General features: G+C 49.0%; 1 protein-coding gene and 1 long non-coding RNA gene across 3 annotated transcripts in view; one reads left to right on the top strand and one right to left on the bottom strand.

Annotated features, from left to right (window-relative positions):
- Positions 1–15309, bottom strand: part of LOC144772073 (transmembrane O-methyltransferase homolog) — a 110300-nt gene extending 94991 nt beyond the window's left edge. Inside the window, exon 1 of one of the 2 annotated variants that reach the window (XM_078656256.1) lies at positions 13622–15309. In XM_078656256.1, coding sequence (XP_078512382.1) covers positions 13622–13813 — 192 coding nt within the window. In that variant the 5' untranslated portion in view covers positions 13814–15309. Of the gene's footprint in view, positions 1–13617 lie in introns of both variants that reach the window. The other variant, XM_078656257.1, reaches the window with a different exon arrangement.
- A 1140-nt stretch (positions 15310–16449) lies between these two features.
- LOC144773954 (uncharacterized) overlaps positions 16450–19569 on the top strand; it is a 200848-nt gene continuing 197728 nt past the window's right edge. Inside the window, exon 1 of the long non-coding RNA XR_013600080.1 lies at positions 16450–16530. This is a non-coding gene — a long non-coding RNA (uncharacterized LOC144773954). The remainder of the gene's footprint in view (positions 16531–19569) is intronic.

Genomic DNA, 19569 nt, shown 5'->3' on the forward strand with positions numbered 1-19569 from the left:
CCGCCACCCTCCCCCCAACCAGGCGTACCCTGCCTTCTGCTTTCTCGCAGGTCGAGAAGCAGAAACATAAAATGGTATTTAAAATACCATTTTATGTTTCTGCTTCTCGCACTACGAGAAAGCATTGGGGCGACGCTCCTCCACCCTAATGGAGGAGCCGCCCCTCCTGAAATGTCAATCACTACTAATAATGAAAGTGAAACTTGTCAGGGAGGAAATGATAGAAGCAGAGGAAAATGCCTCTTTATGTAACCTAGAAAGAGAAAGGCTGTCTAAGATCATAGAAAAGTACTGGGCTCGCAGGAAGCAGGCTGATTCCCTCTTGCCCTGTCCGAGCAGCAGCCTACCAAGGGTTTTGTCTCTCATTCTAGCATGTGCAAGGTACAAATCTTTCCAGGGACTGAGCCATAACCTGACTAGGAGCCTGAAAGGGGCTTAGAACGTGAACCTCTGCTCAAAATGTTGGCTTCTTTCAACTTACCTGGAGTAGGTTGTGTCTGGGCCTTTTAAGGATTTGTAGTTTCTGCCAGGGTCAAGCCTTGATTGTTCCACCACTTCATCAAATATCAGGTGTATTTCTGCAGAAATAGCCAGTTTCTCTGAATTTCAAAAGTGCATGCTTACTGCTCATGTCAGCAATTCCTTTTTTTGCAATTTTGGCATCCTTTTATTCATTCACCAGCATCTGTGAGTGGGACCCGGTGCCATATGAATTACTGGGCCTTCTCTGCTTACCCCGTTGCTGGTACACACACATCATCCCAAGGCTCATACGGCTAGGCTGGTTCTGAGTAGCTGTCTATATGTTTTAGTCCTTGTTACAGTTTGAATTTGCACGTCCATCTCTCACATACCCTCCCCTCTCATACCGCCAGTTGCTGGATCGATAACCACAGTTTGGTGGTCATCACATACAACATGAAAACACTTCACATGCAGGTTGAAAACAAAAACAGCACCCTTTCCCCATGTCTCCAACCAGTCGATCGCGAGCTACCAATACCTCATAGAAACCTTCAGAGTAGCTCCCAGCCTTGAGATAATTTTTAATTAAGAACTGCAATAAATATGTTTTGTGTTTCCTTTTTAAAGTTAAGAAAAGGCTATGTTTATCTTACATTATTATCAGGCTGAAGATAGCAGGGCCTGTTAATGAGCAGTGCTCAGTCAGATTTATGACTCTTGTGGGTTACAGAGGTTCATAACTGAAGCACTGAGGTTTTTAACTCTTAAATAAAAGTTGTTCTCAACTCAGTGGATATGTTAGAAAGGCGAACCCGGGGGAGGCAGAAGGTGTCTGACTGACCACCCCTAGGTCTACCCCTCCTTCAGAGAAGGGACCGAGCTATGTCGAGAGGCCTCCGACGGGAGGGCCCTCTCCTAGAATCGTACAACAGAGTAACCACACCACTACAAATATACACCACACGTAGATAGAGTTTTCAATCTTTATCGGGCAAGAAGTATCGGTTCAATATATACAGCAGATCCAGAGATCTGGAAAGTCTCGTGGCAAGGGGCAAGGTAGCATGACAGTCTTATAGATGGTCGGTTGCAATGGGACCCTACGCACAGCTCTCAATCCTCGAGCTGGGGGGTTCCGGAAGGTGGGGCCGTGGCAGCGCCAGCAGGCTCCAAGATGGTTCAGCGAGCGTGGACCGCGGCAGCGCCAGCAGGTTCCAAGATGGTTCAGCGAGTGTGGACCGCGGCAGCGCCAGCAGGTTCCAAGATGGTTCAGCGAGTGTGGACCGCGGCAGCGCCAGCAGGTTCCAAGATGGTTCAGCGAGTGTGGACCGCGGCAGCGCCAGCAGGTTCCAAGATGGTTCAGCGAGTGTGGACCGCGGCAGCGCCAGCAGGCTCCAAGATGGTTCAGCGAGTGTGGACCGCGGCAGCGCCAGCAGGTTCCGAGATGGTTCAGCGAGGGTGGGCCGCGGCAGCGCCAGCAGGCTCCAAGGTGGTTACAGCGAAGCTGGACCGCGGCAGCGCCAGCAGGTTCCAGGTAGAGCAGCAAGGGGAGTTTGTCTCAGGGTCAGCCGCGACAGCGTCAGCAGGGCTTCTCGACTCCGGGATACAACTGCCGTCCTACTCCGGGGCTGGCCCAGATATAGGTCTGGAGTCCTTTGATGTCCGGACCCTCTCGCCTGGGGGTCAGAGGGGCCGGGATGATGGTGTCCAGACACCCAGCAGGGGGGTGGAGCCGGAGCCCAGGGAGGCCGGAGGGTTATCGAAACCAGGCATCCGGGGATGGTTGGAGAGCCATCGAAACTCCCCTCTCCTTGTCTCTGGTTGAGAGGCCACTCTACCACCCGGAGGGTTCTTGGTGCCTCGATGGCAGGCTCGCTGGGGCCGTGGCCGCGGCTGGTCCGGGACCACGTGTCTGTGACGTGATGGGCCCAAGATGGCGTCGGGCCTGGAATGAGGGTCCGGGGTGGGCACTGGACCGGTAATGCTGGGGCGGCCCGAGGGTGTCGTGTCAGTGGTTGTGGGCCGCCGGGTGGCGGATCTGGTGGTTTGGAGGGCGTGCAGAGGTGTGCCCGAGGCCGACCCGGGCTGGATGGAGGGCCGATGTCGTCCGGGGCCTGCCGTGCGGGAGGGGTAGGACCACGCCACGAGGCCGGGTCCAACAGGATATAACAAAATTATGTTTCAAAATGCTTTTAAATGAGCAAAAATTAAAACGAAGTTAACTTAATAATGAAGTTAACTTCATTTTAATTTTCTCCCTTTCCAAAGTGTCACATTTATAAACAGCGGACATCTTGCTCAGGCCTGGACTGGCCATAGAGGGCACCGGGCAATCCCCCGGTGCGCCGCAAGGGTGGGGGGTCGGTTTTGAGCCCCTGGGGGGCGATTTTGTTACAGGGCCGTTTTTGCAAAATCGGCCCTGCAACAAAATCGGCCGAAAACCGGCCCTAGCAAAGCGCTCGGCGGCACCTCCAACCCCCTCCCCGCCCCCCGAGTGGGGAGGGGGGCCGGCCGAGCACTTTGCCAGGGCCGGTTTTGTTTCCCAGTCCGGCCCTGATCTTGCTCCTAGTGGCTGATGGACAGAGTGTCATGTTTATAGCGGAAAATACAGTCATTTTCTTTTAAATGGGATACATTTAAAGTGAAGAAAATATTACTATGGAACATTAAGTCTTGATGTTTTTCTCTACTTTAAATTAAGACAGTTGGGTCCTAATGTTTTACGAAGCCTGTTTCCTCACTTTAAATTCCTCACATTTAAACAAATAACTGCATTTTCCTGTTTCAAATATAGCATGATGTCTACAGGCCACTGGGACTAAAATGCCTACTGTTTGTAAAGACACTTTGAAATGGGAAAACATTAAAATGATGAGTTTTATGTAATGCATATAAACATAAAGTTAACTCTTCAGTTGAATTATTTATAATTTCAAAGTGTTTTATCTACACACAACAGGCATGTTGCTCACAGTGGCTGGTAGACACGCTGCCACATTTCTAATTGAAAATTGCAGACATTTTGTTTATATGGGAGATTTTTAAAGTGCAGAAAAATGTTCCACAAGTGCAGAAAATGTTCTTTATTATGATTCTTTTTTCAGAACTTTTATATTGCACTTTACATTTCTCCCATTTTAAAACAATGGTTGTATGTTTGTGTTGTACATGTAAAGGTGCTACATATGGCGAAAGGTATGGCCTGCGCCACAAGTTCATCCCCTTTTGTATCGCTTTGTTCGCCCTAAGTGTGGCAGGATATGCTCAGACGTGAGTCCCTTGCTCACTTGGCCACTGGATTCAAGATAGCCTGGCTGATGAGGATTATGAATCCGAAACCGGTCCCAGGATGCTTGTTTCCGGTCCATGGAAGACATGGCTTGGCAGTTCGGGCTGGACTGTTCCCATGAGGCACAGGGTCAGACTGATTTGCATATAGCCATGTCTGAAATGGGGTGGCTGAGTGGGCTAAAGAATGGTGATGGATTAAACCCAGATCAGTTGACTGGGGGTGAGTGTTTGATTTGCTCAAACGCTCCGTCCATCATCCCCTTTTGTATCACAAGTACATACGGCACAGGCTCTCAGTCACTGTCAGTTGAAATGAAGAACCTATTATCCACTTGTGGCATTAGGCACTCTTGTACCTCTTTATACAACCCACAGGGAAATGGCATTGTTGAGAGAGCCAACCACCTAGTCAAAGGTACTATTCAATGGCTCCAGTGGTAAGGATGTGGATTCAATGATATCAGAAATGCTGTGGGCATATCGCTTGAGTGTGCATGGTGTCACAAACAAGACACAGTTTGAGATGATGCGTGGGAGACTCCCTAACACTAAGCTAGTTCCCACTTGGATCAGAAACATTGTCTCAAGAAATTCAATTCCGCTTCTTCTCCTCTTCAACAAGGAGTGAACAGCAAATGAAAAGTGGGAAAGAAAATGTGTTCTGAAGACTGGGTTAAAATACGTACTGGTAGACCTGGTATCCGCTTGTCATAATACTCCTGCTAGCAATACCTTTTTGTCTATGTCTGACAATGACCTTGTTTACAATTCTCAGGGGGACAATGCTTCTCAAAGGGTTGTACAAGGGGGAGGTGATGCTCCTGCTCCTGTTTCTTCTGGTTCTCCTGTTTTATGTTAACCAACAAGGGAGGTAAGACTTTATAGAGGTCGTCATCCTCCAAGTTACCTAAAAGATGACATTTGTACGTGAGTTATTTTGTATTTACATTTGTGCTCGAGACATTTGCATTTTAGTCTCAGTATGTCTAGTTTATTCATTCTTATTAGTGTTCTGAATATATTGCGTAGTAGTTATTTTATTTCTCTTTCTTTACTTTTTTCTATTCTATTTTCTCCTCATTTTCTTCCTCATTTAATTGTATAAGAGAAGAGGATATGTTGTAATCGTCTGATGTTTTTTATGTCCACTATGGAGTGTGGAGCACTGTGCCAAGTAGTTGTTCGTAGTTCTGCACCCTGGCAGTTGCGGATTGCCTGGCCAGGGAAAAAGCCACGAATTTCTACTTAGGATAATTATATGTGAATAAAATAGTTTATTTAACTTATTATTGATCTGCTTCCTGATTACGATATACCCTGCTACAGTTTACACAACTGGTATTTTGCACATGAAACGTGAACCTGGGACTATGATTTTACAATCTGCACTCTGCACCTTGGCATCGCTGTGCTGCCTGCTGGCTGCAACTAAGATTTACAAGCACAAGGCCCCGTTTTGCAGACCTGGACCGGTTCGTATAGTAACACACTTTATTGTACGTTGTATTCTCAGAATATGACTCATTTCATGGGCACTTACCAGGTGCCATCGGGTGTCAGTAGTTTTGTCAACAAGTTTACACTGCATATATGCACTGCATTTTACTGGGCCTGTGCTATGGCTATATATTTCATGGCGCATAGGACAACGCTGAAGCGGCGGAAGACCAGACTACACCTCCCAGACGACACCGGGAGTATCGGCGGCGTGGAGCGGTAAAGGACGTAACGGAGGATGCTGAAAACCCCCTACCCTATTATCGAGTGCCTGTCCAGAAGAGGAGGCTGTACAAAATAATAAAACCGGCTTTACCCAAGACCCCGTTGTCAGTAGATTTGTTCGGTTCCCCTCCCGAAATCCCCAATGCGGGCACAGAACTAACCATCCAGGACACAAAGATGGAGGAAATGCTACAGGCTCTCATCAAAGGCCAGGAACAATTGGGATGGGCGGTGGAGCAGCAGCTCGCCTCCGCCCAGCAAGATAGAGACACCTTCAGGAGCACCGTGGTGGCACGACTCGAAGGGATGCACCAGACAGTCGACCCAGCCAGCAACCCAGTGAGAGAGAGTCGACCACCACCCACCCCCTCTGGTATTTCCCTGCAAAAATACGTTACAGGTGAAGACCCCCACGCGTTCCTAACTAACTTCGAGAGGGTGGCATTGGCATGCGGGTGGCCCTTGGGGAAATGGCCGTTCTTCCTCGCCCCCCCTGTTGACCGGAGAGGCACAGGCGGCCTACCAGGTCGCCAACAGTAACGGACAGACCCCATACGGACAGATTAAGGTAATCATCCTAGACCACCTAGGACTGGACGCGGAGGCCTACAGGGTACGCTTTCGCAAAGAGAGAGGGCAAACGGGGGACAATCCAAAAACATTGTTCTTTCAGCTGAAGACCGCTGCCGACAAATGGCTCACCCCTATGACCAGCACGAAAGAGGAAATCATGGACAAAATATATCTGGAGCAGTTCCTCGAGGCTCTCCCCTACGGGACACAGAGGTGGCTTAGACAGCACTCCAACCTGTCCACCAAACAAGCCATGGAGATGGCTGCCACGTTTGTCCGGGCACAGCCTCGATTACAGTCAAGCGAACCTGAGAAAGCGACCAGACCACCTCTCAGGCAGGACCGCCGGCCTCGAGCCCCCCCTGGGCTCCCTGTTCCCCGATTGATGACACCGGAGGTGCCCCCATACCGTGGTCTCCAGTGCTTCGACTGTGGGGCGTGGGGCCATATCGCTCGCCTCTGCCCTCAAAAACGCAACCAGGAAGAACCCATGGACGTCGGCTATATACCCAAGGCCGTCATGTATACCGCGGAGCTTGGAGGCGCCTATCACGTGAGTGTCAAGGTGAACGGAACCGAGGTCAGGGCTCTCCTGGACTCGGGATGTAAACAGTCCGTAATACAGGGATGTTTTGTGAGGCCCCTTCAGGTAATGCCAGACTCCCTAGTGTATATTAAATGTGTGCACGGTGATGTCAAGGGTTATCCGGTCGCATATATCCCCATAGAAGTGGAGGGTAGGAGTACACTGGTGGTGAAGGTAGGTGTGTTGGACCCCCTTACCGAGAAGCTCATTTTAGGGACCGATAACCCCCACTTCCTAGACATGTTTGAGGGGCTGATTCTAAAGGGTAGGTCGCCCGACACCTCGTCACTTCCTGCCCTGACGTCCCCTGATCCCTAGGAGGGTGATAGGAGTTTCCGTTTTGCCCAGGCCAACGACACCAACCTGTTCAACGCCTGGGAACAAGCCCACACCGATCAGGACAATCCTCAGCCCTGTTATCCCCGCTTTCTGATAAAAGACGACCTCCTCTACAGACAGGCAAAGCAGGATTACCCTTTACAACTAATAGTCCCGACCTGTTTCAGGGAACAAATCATGTTTTACGCCCACACGCACCTGTTGGCGGGCCATACCGGGAGCGAGAAGACCACCCAGAACGTGCTGAGAAGTTTCTATTGGCCGGGGGTATATCAGGACATCAAAACCCATTGTCAGACGTGCGATGTTTGTCAACGTAAAAACACCCAGAGACTCCCTGCTGTACCCCTACAACCACTCCCCGTAATTGGAACCCCCTTTGAAAGGGTCGGCATGGATCTCTTTGGCCCTCTGCCACAAACAAGGAGGGGGTATCAATATGCCCTGGTAATCGTGGATTATGCCACTCGCTTCCCGGAAGCGTTCCCCCTGAAAGCCCCCACCTCAAGGAACATTGCGGAGAAGTTCCTGGAACTATTCTCAAGGGTGGGGTTTCCTAAACAAGTCCTCACGGACCAGGGGACCCCATTCATGTCAAGAGTCATGAAGGAGGTATGTCAACTCCTAGGCCTCCATCAGATCCGGACGTCTGTCTACCATCCCCAGACGAATGGACTAGTGGAGCGCTATAACGGGACCCTGAAGTCCGTTCTGAAGAAAATGCTGACCGTGAACGGAAGCGACTGGGATCTACTACTTCCTTTGGCATTATACGTGATCCGAGGCCAGAAGCAGAGCAGTTTAGGCTGCTCTTCATTTGAGATGCTTTACGGAAGACAGCCCTGGAGCCTTCTGGAGATGACCAGAGAGGTATGGGAGGCAGAGTCCTCAGGAGAAACACGATCCCTATTGGAATACAGCCAAAACCTGAAGAATAAACTGGGGAAGATACGTGAATTGGCCTTTAACCACCTAGAAGCCAGTCAAAAAAAGCAACAGACGCACTATGACAAGAGTAAGAAGTGGCGGCAACTCATCATTGGCGATTGGGCCCTGGTGTTACTACCCTCACCCACTAGAAAATTCCAGAACGAATGGCAAGGCCCGTACAAAGTCATAGAGACGATAGGGAAGACGACTTATCGGTTACGAATGAGCGGGAGGAAAACCCAGATTTTTCATATAAATCTTCTAACGAAGTGGTTGGGCTTACCACCCGTACCATCCCACCTCGCTTCTCCTATAGGAATCATCCCGGAGACCACGTTGGGAGAACTCGTGATCAACGACGAGTTGTATCAGAGCGAGCAAGAGGGGCTACAAAAGATCCTACGACCATTCGAGCCCATTTTCTCCAACCTACCGGGTACAACCCGATTGACCGAACACCGGATAGAGACCCCTGCGTGTGTCACCGTCAAGCAACAACCTTACAGGATCCCAGCGGCAAAGAGGGAAGCCATAAAGAAAGAAGTGAAGGAAATGTTAAGACTAGGAGTGATCCGACCCTCCAGAAGTGAATGGTCTTCGCCCATTGTGATGGTACCCAAACGAGACGGAAGCAGCCGATTCTGCATGGACTTCAGGGCGCTGAACGCAGTATCTTCCTTCGACGCGTACCCCATACCCAGGATTGATGAGCTGATAGAGAAGCTAGGGGACTCGAAATATATCAGTACCCTGGATCTGACGAAAGGGTACTGGCAAGTACCGTTAAGGGAAGAGGATCGGAAGAAAACGGCCTTCGCTACGCCGGACGGACTCTACGAGTTCAACGTACTCCCCTTCGGTTTACACGGTGCCCCTGCCACCTTTCAGAGGTTAATGAATGAGGTACTAAGAGAACCACCAGGAATATAGTTCGGCTTATCTCGATGATATCATCATATTTAGCCCGTCATGGGAGGAACACCTCCGACACCTGCAGGTCATCCTACAACAGCTTCTCAGAGCCGGACTTCATATCAACTCAAAGAAATCAAGAATCGGGTTCCAGAAAGTCAAGTACCTAGGGTACGTCTTAGGGCACGGAGCCATAGAACCCCAGCTCGAAAAAGTGAGGGCCATTGCCGACACCCCTTTTCCCAAAAACCCAAAAGAAATGAGAGCCTTCCTGGGGCTGGTAGGCTACTACCGGAGATTCATCCCCTCGTTTTCGGACGTAGCGGCGCCCTTAACTGACACCTTAAAAAAACATCCCAAGAACCCTGACTTTCAGAGGCCATCCCCTGCAATGTGGAAAGCTTTCCAGACCTTAAAAAGAGCCATCACAACGAGCCCAGTACTTACATCCCCTGACTTCACAAAACCCTTTATTTTGCACACAGACGCCTCCGACTTCGGAATCGGAGCCGTATTGTCGCAGGGGGGGAACAACCCATCCTCTACATCAGCCGCAAGCTATTCCCCAGGGAGGGGAGATATCCCACTATTGAAAAAGAATGTCTCGCCATACGATGGGCTGTAGACAAGCTGCGCTATTACCTGGAGGGGCATCTCTTTATCCTGTATACCGACACGCCCCTCTTTTATGGATGAGTCGAAACATCTCAAACAACCCCAGGGTCATGAGATGGTTCCTGGCCCTACAGCCATTCAGGTTTCAAGTCCGACACAGAAAGGGGAAAGACAATGCCAACGCAGACTATCTGTCCCGTTATCCTCTCCCCGAACGGGAGAATCCTAGGGGGGAGGTGTGTGACGAGGGGGACCAGGGTCCTCCTGGCTTACCTGTTCCTATGTCCCCACTTTCCATACTAATTTACAACAAGGGGTGGTGATGGACAGAGTCTCTGAATTAAGCAGAATACTCTCACCCAGTCAAGAGATCAGGGCTAGATCCAACACCGTTTTTAGCTCATTGCACCATCCCAGTTTCAGAACCTGGCTGTATGCAAATGAGTCTGTCCCTGGCCCAGTGCATCATGGGAACAGGGCAGACCAGACTACAAAAGCCAATTCTTACACTGGGAAGGAAACAAGCTTCCGGGGACCGGTTTCTGGCATTTCAGCCGTCTTCGGCCCGGCTTGCTTGAATCCTGATGGTGCAATGAGCAAGGGACTCACATCTGAGTATACCCTTCCACGCTTAGGGTGGACAAAATAATTTACAACAAGGGGGGGTGATGGACAGAGTCAAAAATGAGCTAAAAAACGGTGTTGGATCTAGCCCTGATCTCTTGACTGGGTGAGAGTATTTTGCTTAATTCAGAGACTCTGTCCCTCACCACCCCTTGTTGTAAATAATTTTGTCCACCCTAAGCGTGGAAGGGTATACTCAGACATGAGTCCCTTGCTCATTGCACCATCAGGATTCAAGCAAGCCGGGCCGAAGACGGCTGTAATGCCAGAAACCGGTCCCCGGAAGCTTGTTTCCTTCCCAGTGTAAGAATTGGCTTTTGTAGTTTGGTTTGCCCTGTTCCCATCATGCACTGGGACAGGAACAGACTAATTTGCATACAGCCAGGTTCTGAAACTGGGATGGTGCAATGAGCTAAAAAACGGTGTTGGATCTAGCCCTGATCTCTTGACTGGGTGAGAGTATTCTGCTTAATTCAGAGACTCTGTCCCTCACCACCCCTTGTTGTAAATTATTTTGTCCACCCTAAGCGTGGAAGGGTATACTCAGACATGAGTCCCTTGCTCATTGCACCATCAGGATTCAAGCAAGCCGGGCCGAAGACGGCTGTAATGCCAGAAACCGGTCCCCGGAAGCTTATTTCCTTCCCAGTGTAAGAATTGGCTTTTGTAGTTTGGTTTGCCCTGTTCCCATCATGCACTGGGACAGGAACAGACTAATTTGCATACAGCCAGGTTCTGAAACTGGGATGGTGCAATGAGCTAAAAAACGGTGTTGGATCTAGCCCTGATCTCTTGACTGGGTGAGAGTATTCTGCTTAATTCAGAGACTCTGTCCCTCACCACCCCTTGTTGTAAATAATTTTGTCCACCCTAAGCGTGGAAGGGTATACTCAGACATGAGTCCCTTGCTCATTGCACCATCAGGATTCAAGCAAGCCGGGCCGAAGACGGCTGTAATGCCAGAAACCGGTCCCCGGAAGCTTGTTTCCTTCCCAGTGTAAGAATTGGCTTTTGTAGTTTGGTTTGCCCTGTTCCCATCATGCACTGGGACAGGAACAGACTAATTTGCATACAGCCAGGTTCTGAAACTGGGATGGTGCAATGAGCTAAAAAACGGTGTTGGATCTAGCCCTGATCTCTTGACTGGGTGAGAGTATTGTGCTTAATTCAGAGACTCTGTCCCTCACCACCCCTTGTTGTAAATAATTTTGTCCACCCTAAGCGTGGAAGGGTATACTCAGACATGAGTCCCTTGCTCATTGCACCATCAGGATTCAAGCAAGCCGGGCCGAAGACGGCTGTAATGCCAGAAACCGGTCCCCGGAAGCTTGTTTCCTTCCCAGTGTAAGAATTGGCTTTTGTAGTTTGGTTTGCCCTGTTCCCATCATGCACTGGGACAGGAACAGACTAATTTGCATACAGCCAGGTTCTGAAACTGGGATGGTGCAATGAGCTAAAAAACGGTGTTGGATCTAGCCCTGATCTCTTGACTGGGTGAGAGTATTCTGCTTAATTCAGAGACTCTGTCCCTCACCACCCCTTGTTGTAAATAATTTTGTCTACCCTAAGCGTGGAAGGGTATACTCAGACATGAGTCCCTTGCTCATTGCACCATCCGGTTTCAAGCAAGCCGGGCCGAAGACGGCTGTAATGCCAGAAACCGGTCCCCGGAAGCTTGTTTCCTTCCCAGTGTAAGAATTGGCTTTTGTAGTTTGGTTTGCCCTGTTCCCATCATGCACTGGGACAGGAACAGACTAATTTGCATACAGCCAGGTTCTGAAACTGGGATGGTGCAATGAGCTAAAAAACGGTGTTGGATCTAGCCCTGATCTCTTGACTGGGTGAGAGTATTCTGCTTAATTCAGAGACTCTGTCCCTCACCACCCCTTGTTGTAAATAATTTTGTCCACCCTAAGCGTGGAAGGGTATACTCAAACATGAGTCCCTTGCTCATTGCACCATCAGGATTCAAGCAAGCCGGGCCGAAGACGGCTGTAATGCCAGAAACCGGTCCCCGGAAGCTTGTTTCCTTCCCAGTGTAAGAATTGGCTTTTGTAGTTTGGTTTGCCCTGTTCCCATCATGCACTGGGACAGGAACAGACTAATTTGCATACAGCCAGGTTCTGAAACTGGGATGGTGCAATGAGCTAAAAAACGGTGTTGGATCTAGCCCTGATCTCTTGACTGGGTGAGAGTATTCTGCTTAATTCAGAGACTCTGTCCCTCACCACCCCTTGTTGTAAATAATTTTGTCCACCCTAAGCGTGGAAGGGTATACTCAGACATGAGTCCCTTGCTCATTGCACCATCAGGATTCAAGCAAGCCGGGCCGAAGACGGCTGTAATGCCAGAAACCGGTCCCCGGAAGCTTGTTTCCTTCCCAGTGTAAGAATTGGCTTTTGTAGTTTGGTTTGCCCTGTTCCCATCATGCACTGGGACAGGAACAGACTAATTTGCATACAGCCAGGTTCTGAAACTGGGATGGTGCAATGAGCTAAAAAACGGTGTTGGATCTAGCCCTGATCTCTTGACTGGGTGAGAGTATTCTGCTTAATTCAGAGACTCTGTCCCTCACCACCCCTTGTTGTAAATACCCACTTTCCATACAGCACACCGACTCCTGGAAAACAACGGATATCGTCTACAACCCCTTACAGATCACCGAGGACCCGTGTTTCTTTAATTGGGCGGAGCCAGACCTAGAACCCGCCCACCTATCACATGTAAAACCCAGCCCAGAAATCACACAGGTGTGTTACACCCGGAGGCGGAGAAGAAGAGTGGCGACAGGAGGACGGAGCGGAGTGGAGATCGAGAGAGGAAGAGCGGAGGAAGGACGAGGCGAGAGAGGACGAGCGGAGGACGGAGGAGGCGAGAGAGGAGGATCGAAAATCCAAGGAGCCAGAAGGTGATGACCGAGGAGTCCAGAACATCGGAGGAGGACAGAGAGGAGACCGAGACTGCAGCGACAAGCCAGGAGGCCAACGGGAAGGAGCATCGCCCAGCCACACTTCCGGGGAAGTGTGGCTAGAGCAGGTACGGTCACGCTTCACGGGTTGGGCGGGACGTAAGTGGGTCAAGCCACCCTAACGAGCCTCTTGACATCCCGTGCACAAACCCCCCCCTACACCTCACTTGTATCGGGGTAGTTAGTCGGCACGTGTGACTCCTCACTCCCTTCCCTATTCAATCGAATACAGGTCACCAGACTAACACTGGTTTCTCTTCTTTCTGATGCTGTATTCCGGCCCGCATTAGAAAACGGCGGAAGACCGGACTACACCTCCCAGACGACACCGGGAGTATCGGCGGCGTGGAGCGGTAAAGGACGTAACGGAGGACGCTGAAAACCCCCTACCCTATTATCGAGTGCCTGTCCAGAAGAGGAGGCTGTACAAAATAATAAAACCGGCTTTACCCAAGACCCCGTTGTCAGTAGATTTGTTCGGTTCCCCTCCCGAAATCCCACAAGGCCGATGAATGTTCTTTTTATTTGTATTTTACGTGTTATGACACTTTTGACAATTTTAATTAATTGAATCAAATAAAGTATTACTTACTTACTTCCAGTGTGTTGAGTGCATGATTGACATGAAGCATCGCGTACTGATATGTGATCAACATAAGATAGTCTATGGACATTCCCGCTTCATTCTGTGTTTTTTGGCCACTGTGTGACTGGGGCCTCCCGACTGGAAGACAGCTAGATGATCTCTGCAGTTTTAGATCCTGCTGATGTCTATGCATATCCCCCATAGAGGTAAATGTGAAGCACCGGGATCTTTTGGTGAACTGGTTGTCTGTGTTCAGGAGAGTATATTATCCTACTTACAGGTTGATCAGACATCAGCGCTCCTGGTGCAGCATAAGCTGAAGGTTTTCTTTGAAGCTTTTGGCACCATAGCCTAGATCCTCTGGTGAGATGCCATCACCCTCCGATGTTGGAAGTTGTCTGGGCTACTGTAGCAGACATTCACATGTGGGCCAGCCACATTCTGCCTGATAGGGTGAAGCGTGTGTTATGATGTTGCTGCGCATGGAGGCCAGGCACTCTTCACCAGGACAGCGTTTGAGAGTGTGGTGATTCTTGGTCTCTTCAGAACTGCTGCCTTGCAGGTGGTTTTCAACATTAAACTTGTTGTTGGGTTGAATTGTGGCCAGCTGCCCTCTTCATAATCTGATCTCCTCCATGGATCATGCCTCTGGTACCTTATTCCTCATCCCCATCCCCATCTAGTACAACGGATACACCCACAGGCTGCAGAGGTAGTCTGGCCTCGCCTAGTCAAGGCACTGCTTAGATACTGTTCTGAACATGGCAGACCACGTTCTGATGATACATGATGACGCCTTCTCTGTGACACCAGGAAATGAAGCCAATCTCAGTTCTTTAGGTACACAGGAGCCTTTGTTGGAAAGCAAAAGATGGATCTTCACACACTCTGCTAGGGCAAGCCAGCCCTTCCAAGTTTCCAGTGGCAGGTGGTTCTGGCAATTTCAGTTCTGTGGCAGATACAAAGTGTAGTAATGCCCACTGTCCAGTGTGCCATGCAAAATAGTTACCTTCAAGTTCCACTACAATGCCCACTGATGATCTTCTTCACGGCGAAGTCCTTGTGGCCCCTGGACTTCTGGATGTAATGTCTTGGAGATGCATTGATGCAGAGGTCTTGCAAACTTCCCCCCTGGACCTCTCTCTCATTTCTTTGCTTCTCTACAGAGTAGTAGCTTTTCAAATCTTTAGGCTTCTCCCATCAGATTCCAAGGATTACGGCATCGACACATGAAGAGACAACCTTCACTGCACCATAAGTAGAATAGATATTCTTCTGTGTCCTTCAGTTTGTTCTTGTCTACGTCGTCCCACACGTCATGCTCCTCCTGTTTAGGTTTAATCGGTTCCATTGGCCGAGTCTCTCCATGCACGAGTCTTTACAGGATCAGATCTCTGGCACCCCTCTTCTCGTGTTTCGCATGGAAGAGATATATATGATCCTTGAAGAGCACCAGCTCCACACACATGATGTCCACCTTTGATGTTGCAACTGTCATCTTGCAGTGCACCTGCTGAAAGATCTCTGCAATATTGTGAAATACTCAGACAGCTGGCGGGTCTTGAGGCAAAGCAAGCCCTCCTTGACACACTCGAGGCTTCCATACAGACATTCTAGAGAGCTGAGAAATTCCAGAGCAGTGTGTTCTAGCTTGAACATCCACAGAGCAGCTCTGTACCTGGCACTGAGGGCCAGATTTAGATCTTGGCGGACGGGTTACTCGGTCACAATGGTGGCTGAAATCCCGTCCGCTGAAATATAAATACCATTGGATATAATGGGATTTCTATTTCTGTGGACGGGATATCCGGCATCGTTGTGACGGAATAACCTCTCCGCCAAGATCTGAATTGGGCCCTCAAACTCTAAGTGACACAATCTTCCTTGATTGTTTCTTTTTCAAAGAGAAGGTCTGCTTCCCTTCCATCTGGAGAACCAGAGACTGCACTGTCACTCCCTTTTCAGGTAAGCTGTGTTCCCCAAAAGAATGTCTGCTCTTAGGTTTTTCCAGGTCTGTAACTGCTTTGCTGAGATTGAGTCTAGCATTACTTTGTGACCCCCATAGTATTACAGTGGACGGGCCATTGGTCAGCTGTCAGGTTTGGAACGGACCTCGATTCTTGCCTCTGATGGCTGTAGTGGCCGGTGCATGAGGAACCCAACGCGGGCTCCAAGAGCAGTCAAAAGTGTTTCAGTGGCGTAACATAGGTCCCCACGGTGCTGGGGGCACAAGTTCCAGGGGGCCCCTCAGCACAGTACCCTGACTGGAGAGCTGGTTGAGTCCAGAGGGGGGCCCCTCCATGTAGTTTGCAAGGGGGGCCCCCTCAAATTTCGTCACGCCACTGGAGTGTTTACCTTCAAGGGGTGGCCTGGTGGCCATCTTGGGCAGCTCCAAAACTTCCTGGCTCGGGCAGGAGGTGTTAAAATTGTTTCTATTTACTTCTGTGTTTTTTAATGCCTTATAAACACATTTATTCTTCAAGTAAACCTGCTCTGCAGTTTTGCATTGTTCAAGGTTTCCGCTAACCCTGTTTTAAAAGCCATTACGGCAAAAAGAAAACTGCAACTTTCTTTCCCCCAGCATAAGAGCCATTAGCAAATAAATGCCCTTTGAACTCCTTGTTTCCTCGCTGACCTGCATAATTAGCCTTCATTTGATCCAGCAAATAGCAGGTGCAATCGCAGTAAAACTTTATGGCCCGTTTCAATGAACCGCTGCGCATTGTGAGGGCCGGAGGAAACAGTTTGACGCATCCGCCGGAAGTGATTACAGAGGTCGCGGCCTCCTATAGTGAAACGTGATTGATGCTGCTCGCGTGACGTTCTCTTCCGCTTTGAGTTAGAGCTCATAACGCGCTATTCCAACATTCTTAAATATCAAGGAAACTCATAAGTTAGCTGCCCTGATGTCTCATTTCAGTAAGTGGCAAACCGTGTCCATTCAGTGTATGTTCTGCTTTCGTGCTGTGGGCTTGTCTCTATCAAAAGTGAGACTAAAAGGCGGGTGGGGGGGGGATAGGGTAAGTGGGGGGAGGGAGCTTCCTCAGAGTCAGCCCTAGCAGGAAACGTGACTGACTCTACCCAGCCCTATCTGCCTTTCACAGATAGCTCTAGATTTCCGGATAGGTTTTTTTCTTTGATTTATTTTATAAAGAGTGAATGTTGAGAAGGAGTGGAAAAAGTGAAGAAAGCAGGAGGTGGGTGTGGGAAACGGATGGGAGTCCACATTGAGAAAGTGGGTGTGGGTCAAGGATTGGTTTTGGGACAAGAACGTAGAAGTGGGTTAAGGAATGGGTGGTCGTGCGGGTGGTGGGAGATTGTGGGTGGGCTGCTGAGAATGGGTGGAGGTTAAGGAGTGGGTGAGAGCATTGATAACAGAGATTGAGGATATGTGGAAAGGGAGACAGGACAGTGGATAAAGAGGGGTTGAGAGAAGATGGTGAGAAGAAGGTGGGAGGGCAGTGAGATAATATCCGTCATCAAAGCCCTCTGTGGGGACGCTCCCTTATCCCTACTGCCATTGTCAATCTCACCCTCAGTCAAGGCATCTTCCTAGAAGCTCTCAAGATAGCCAGATCCGCCCATTGCTTACAAAACCACTACTAGGCCCGATGCGCTCACCAATTACCGGTACATCTCTCAACCACCTTTCAACTTTAAGATGGCATCATTGATAACCGGGAAACAACCTTTAAAACGCAACTTTTACAACGCATTACCATTACAACGAAACTTTTACAACGCAAGATCCATTACAATGCATGTCATTGCAATGCAGTCATTACAACCCATACCATTACAACGCATACCATCACAACGCATGTCATTACAACGCAGTCATTACAACGCATACCATCACAACGCATAGTACCCTTACACTATCCAACACTTACCCTACTGTTGCACCCCCTGGAGTTAGAATAGTAATTTTTACCCCTACACTATCCAACACTTACCCTACTGTTGCACCCCCTGGAGTTAGAATAGTAATTTTTACCCCTACACTATCCAATACTCACCATACATGCAATGTAATGGTATGCGTTGTAATGGCATGCGTTGTAAAGGTGGTATGCGTTGTAATGGAATGCGTTGTGGTGGTATTTCTAGGAAATTCGTTGTAATGGCATGCGTTGTAATGGAATGCGTTTTAATGGATGTTGCGTTGTAAAAAATGCGTTGTAAAGGCATGTGTTGTAAAAGTATGCGTTGTAACGTCATACATCCTTGATGACCATCTCCAGCACGACTACCAGTCTGGCTTCAGATCACGTTGTGGCATGGAAACCTCTACCTTGTATCGTGGACAATGCCCGTTGACCACTGATGAAGACCTCTGCTTCCTGATATTGCTGGACTTCTCAGCAGCCTTCGACACAGTAGACCACCCCACCCTCTTAGGGTCTTGAAAGGGAATCATTGGCAATGTCCTTCACTGATTCTACTCCGACCTTTCCAACCAACCACCAGTGTGTGGCATCAAGATTTACCAATATGCCAATGATGCATAACTTTGCATGAAAGTCTTCTCTGCTTCAGACATCCAACACCTCAAATATTGCTTGTACGTTATCGAGATCTGAATGTCCCGCGCCCACCTGAGCCTCAACCCATCCTAGACAGAATGCTCTTATTTGTCAAGAACATCAAGAAACAGTACACATCTGGCTCAATAAGATGACCTTGATGGCATTAAAGCCTCAGCATTCACTGAATGGCAAGTCATTTGGGTGCACCGTGGACAATGACCTCACCATCAAGGACCACACTGCCAAAAAAACAAAGACGGCCTGGGATCAGCTCTCTCGTCTCAGGAAAGTCAAACTATTTCTTTCAAAAAGCGACTCCAAAACTGCTGTTCAATCCTTCTAACCCTTGCATCTGGTTAGTAGAAACGCCCTGCTCCAGGACCGCCCAGACTCCACACTGGTACGCCTATTAGTGAACAGGCTTTAGACCATCTTTCTTTTAAGTAGGTATTCCTAATCTCCTTGCCTTTCTCAAATCCATAACATTTCTGATAGTACCATAACCCATTAGCATTGATACCAAAATGACTGTTCAAGTGGGTAAAGCTATAACAGTAGGATTCTGAAAATTAGTATTCATATTAGATTGACTTACATTAGCTAAATGATTGAAACCTTTCTTTGTAAACCTACATAGAGGTATCTCTTTAGAAACATCCATTTCCCCATGAGTTCTGATTCCTCTTAAACTGCTGCAACTACTTTGAATTTAGTCTTGAGTTTGGTGTTGGAAGTTTTTTAATCAAGCATTGGCAAAGCTAATTGGTCTCGCCTATGCATGAGCTAGTGGCTCTGACCAATGTGTTTTAGCCAGGTTGTGTGCCAGCATGGCTGCTGTTCAGCATGGCTAAGAGTTAATGGCATAAAGGAGAGTGGAGTGGAGTGTTGTAGAATGTAGTGGTGTAGTGGAGTGTTCTGGAGTGACACAGAGTGTCACTCCAGAGCTTACATTATAGGTGAGTGGCCTAGAATGTTGTATAGTGGCTTAGGGTAGAGTGGAGTAAAGTAGAGGGGAGTGTCGTGGAATGGCGCAGAGTGGAGTTCCACAGAGTTTCGTGGAGGGAGTACAGGGCAATGGCGTAGATTGGAAGGGCATAGGGGCAGATGTACAAGCCTCTTGCAACAATTTTTTACGCCGCAGTTGCGTCACTTTTGTGACGCAGCGGCGGCGTAAACCATGCGCCACGTTGCGACTAATTTACAACGGGACGCATCTAGGCAGATGCGTCACGTTGTAAAGCCCTGCGCCACATGACACCTGTGTCAGGTTTCATGTGGGCGTTCTGTCGCAGGGTGGGCGTTCCCTCGCAAGAAAGCCCCGTAAAACTGGGGCAGTGAAATCTACATGATTTCACTGAGTCAGTTTTACGACGCTGCTGCGTCAAATCCTTACCCCTGCTTGAAGCAGGCGTAAGAAGTGACGCTCCAC

The sequence above is a fragment of the Lissotriton helveticus genome, chromosome 8 (assembly GCF_964261635.1).
Source record: "Lissotriton helveticus chromosome 8, aLisHel1.1, whole genome shotgun sequence".
Lineage (NCBI taxonomy): Eukaryota > Metazoa > Chordata > Amphibia > Caudata > Salamandridae > Lissotriton > Lissotriton helveticus.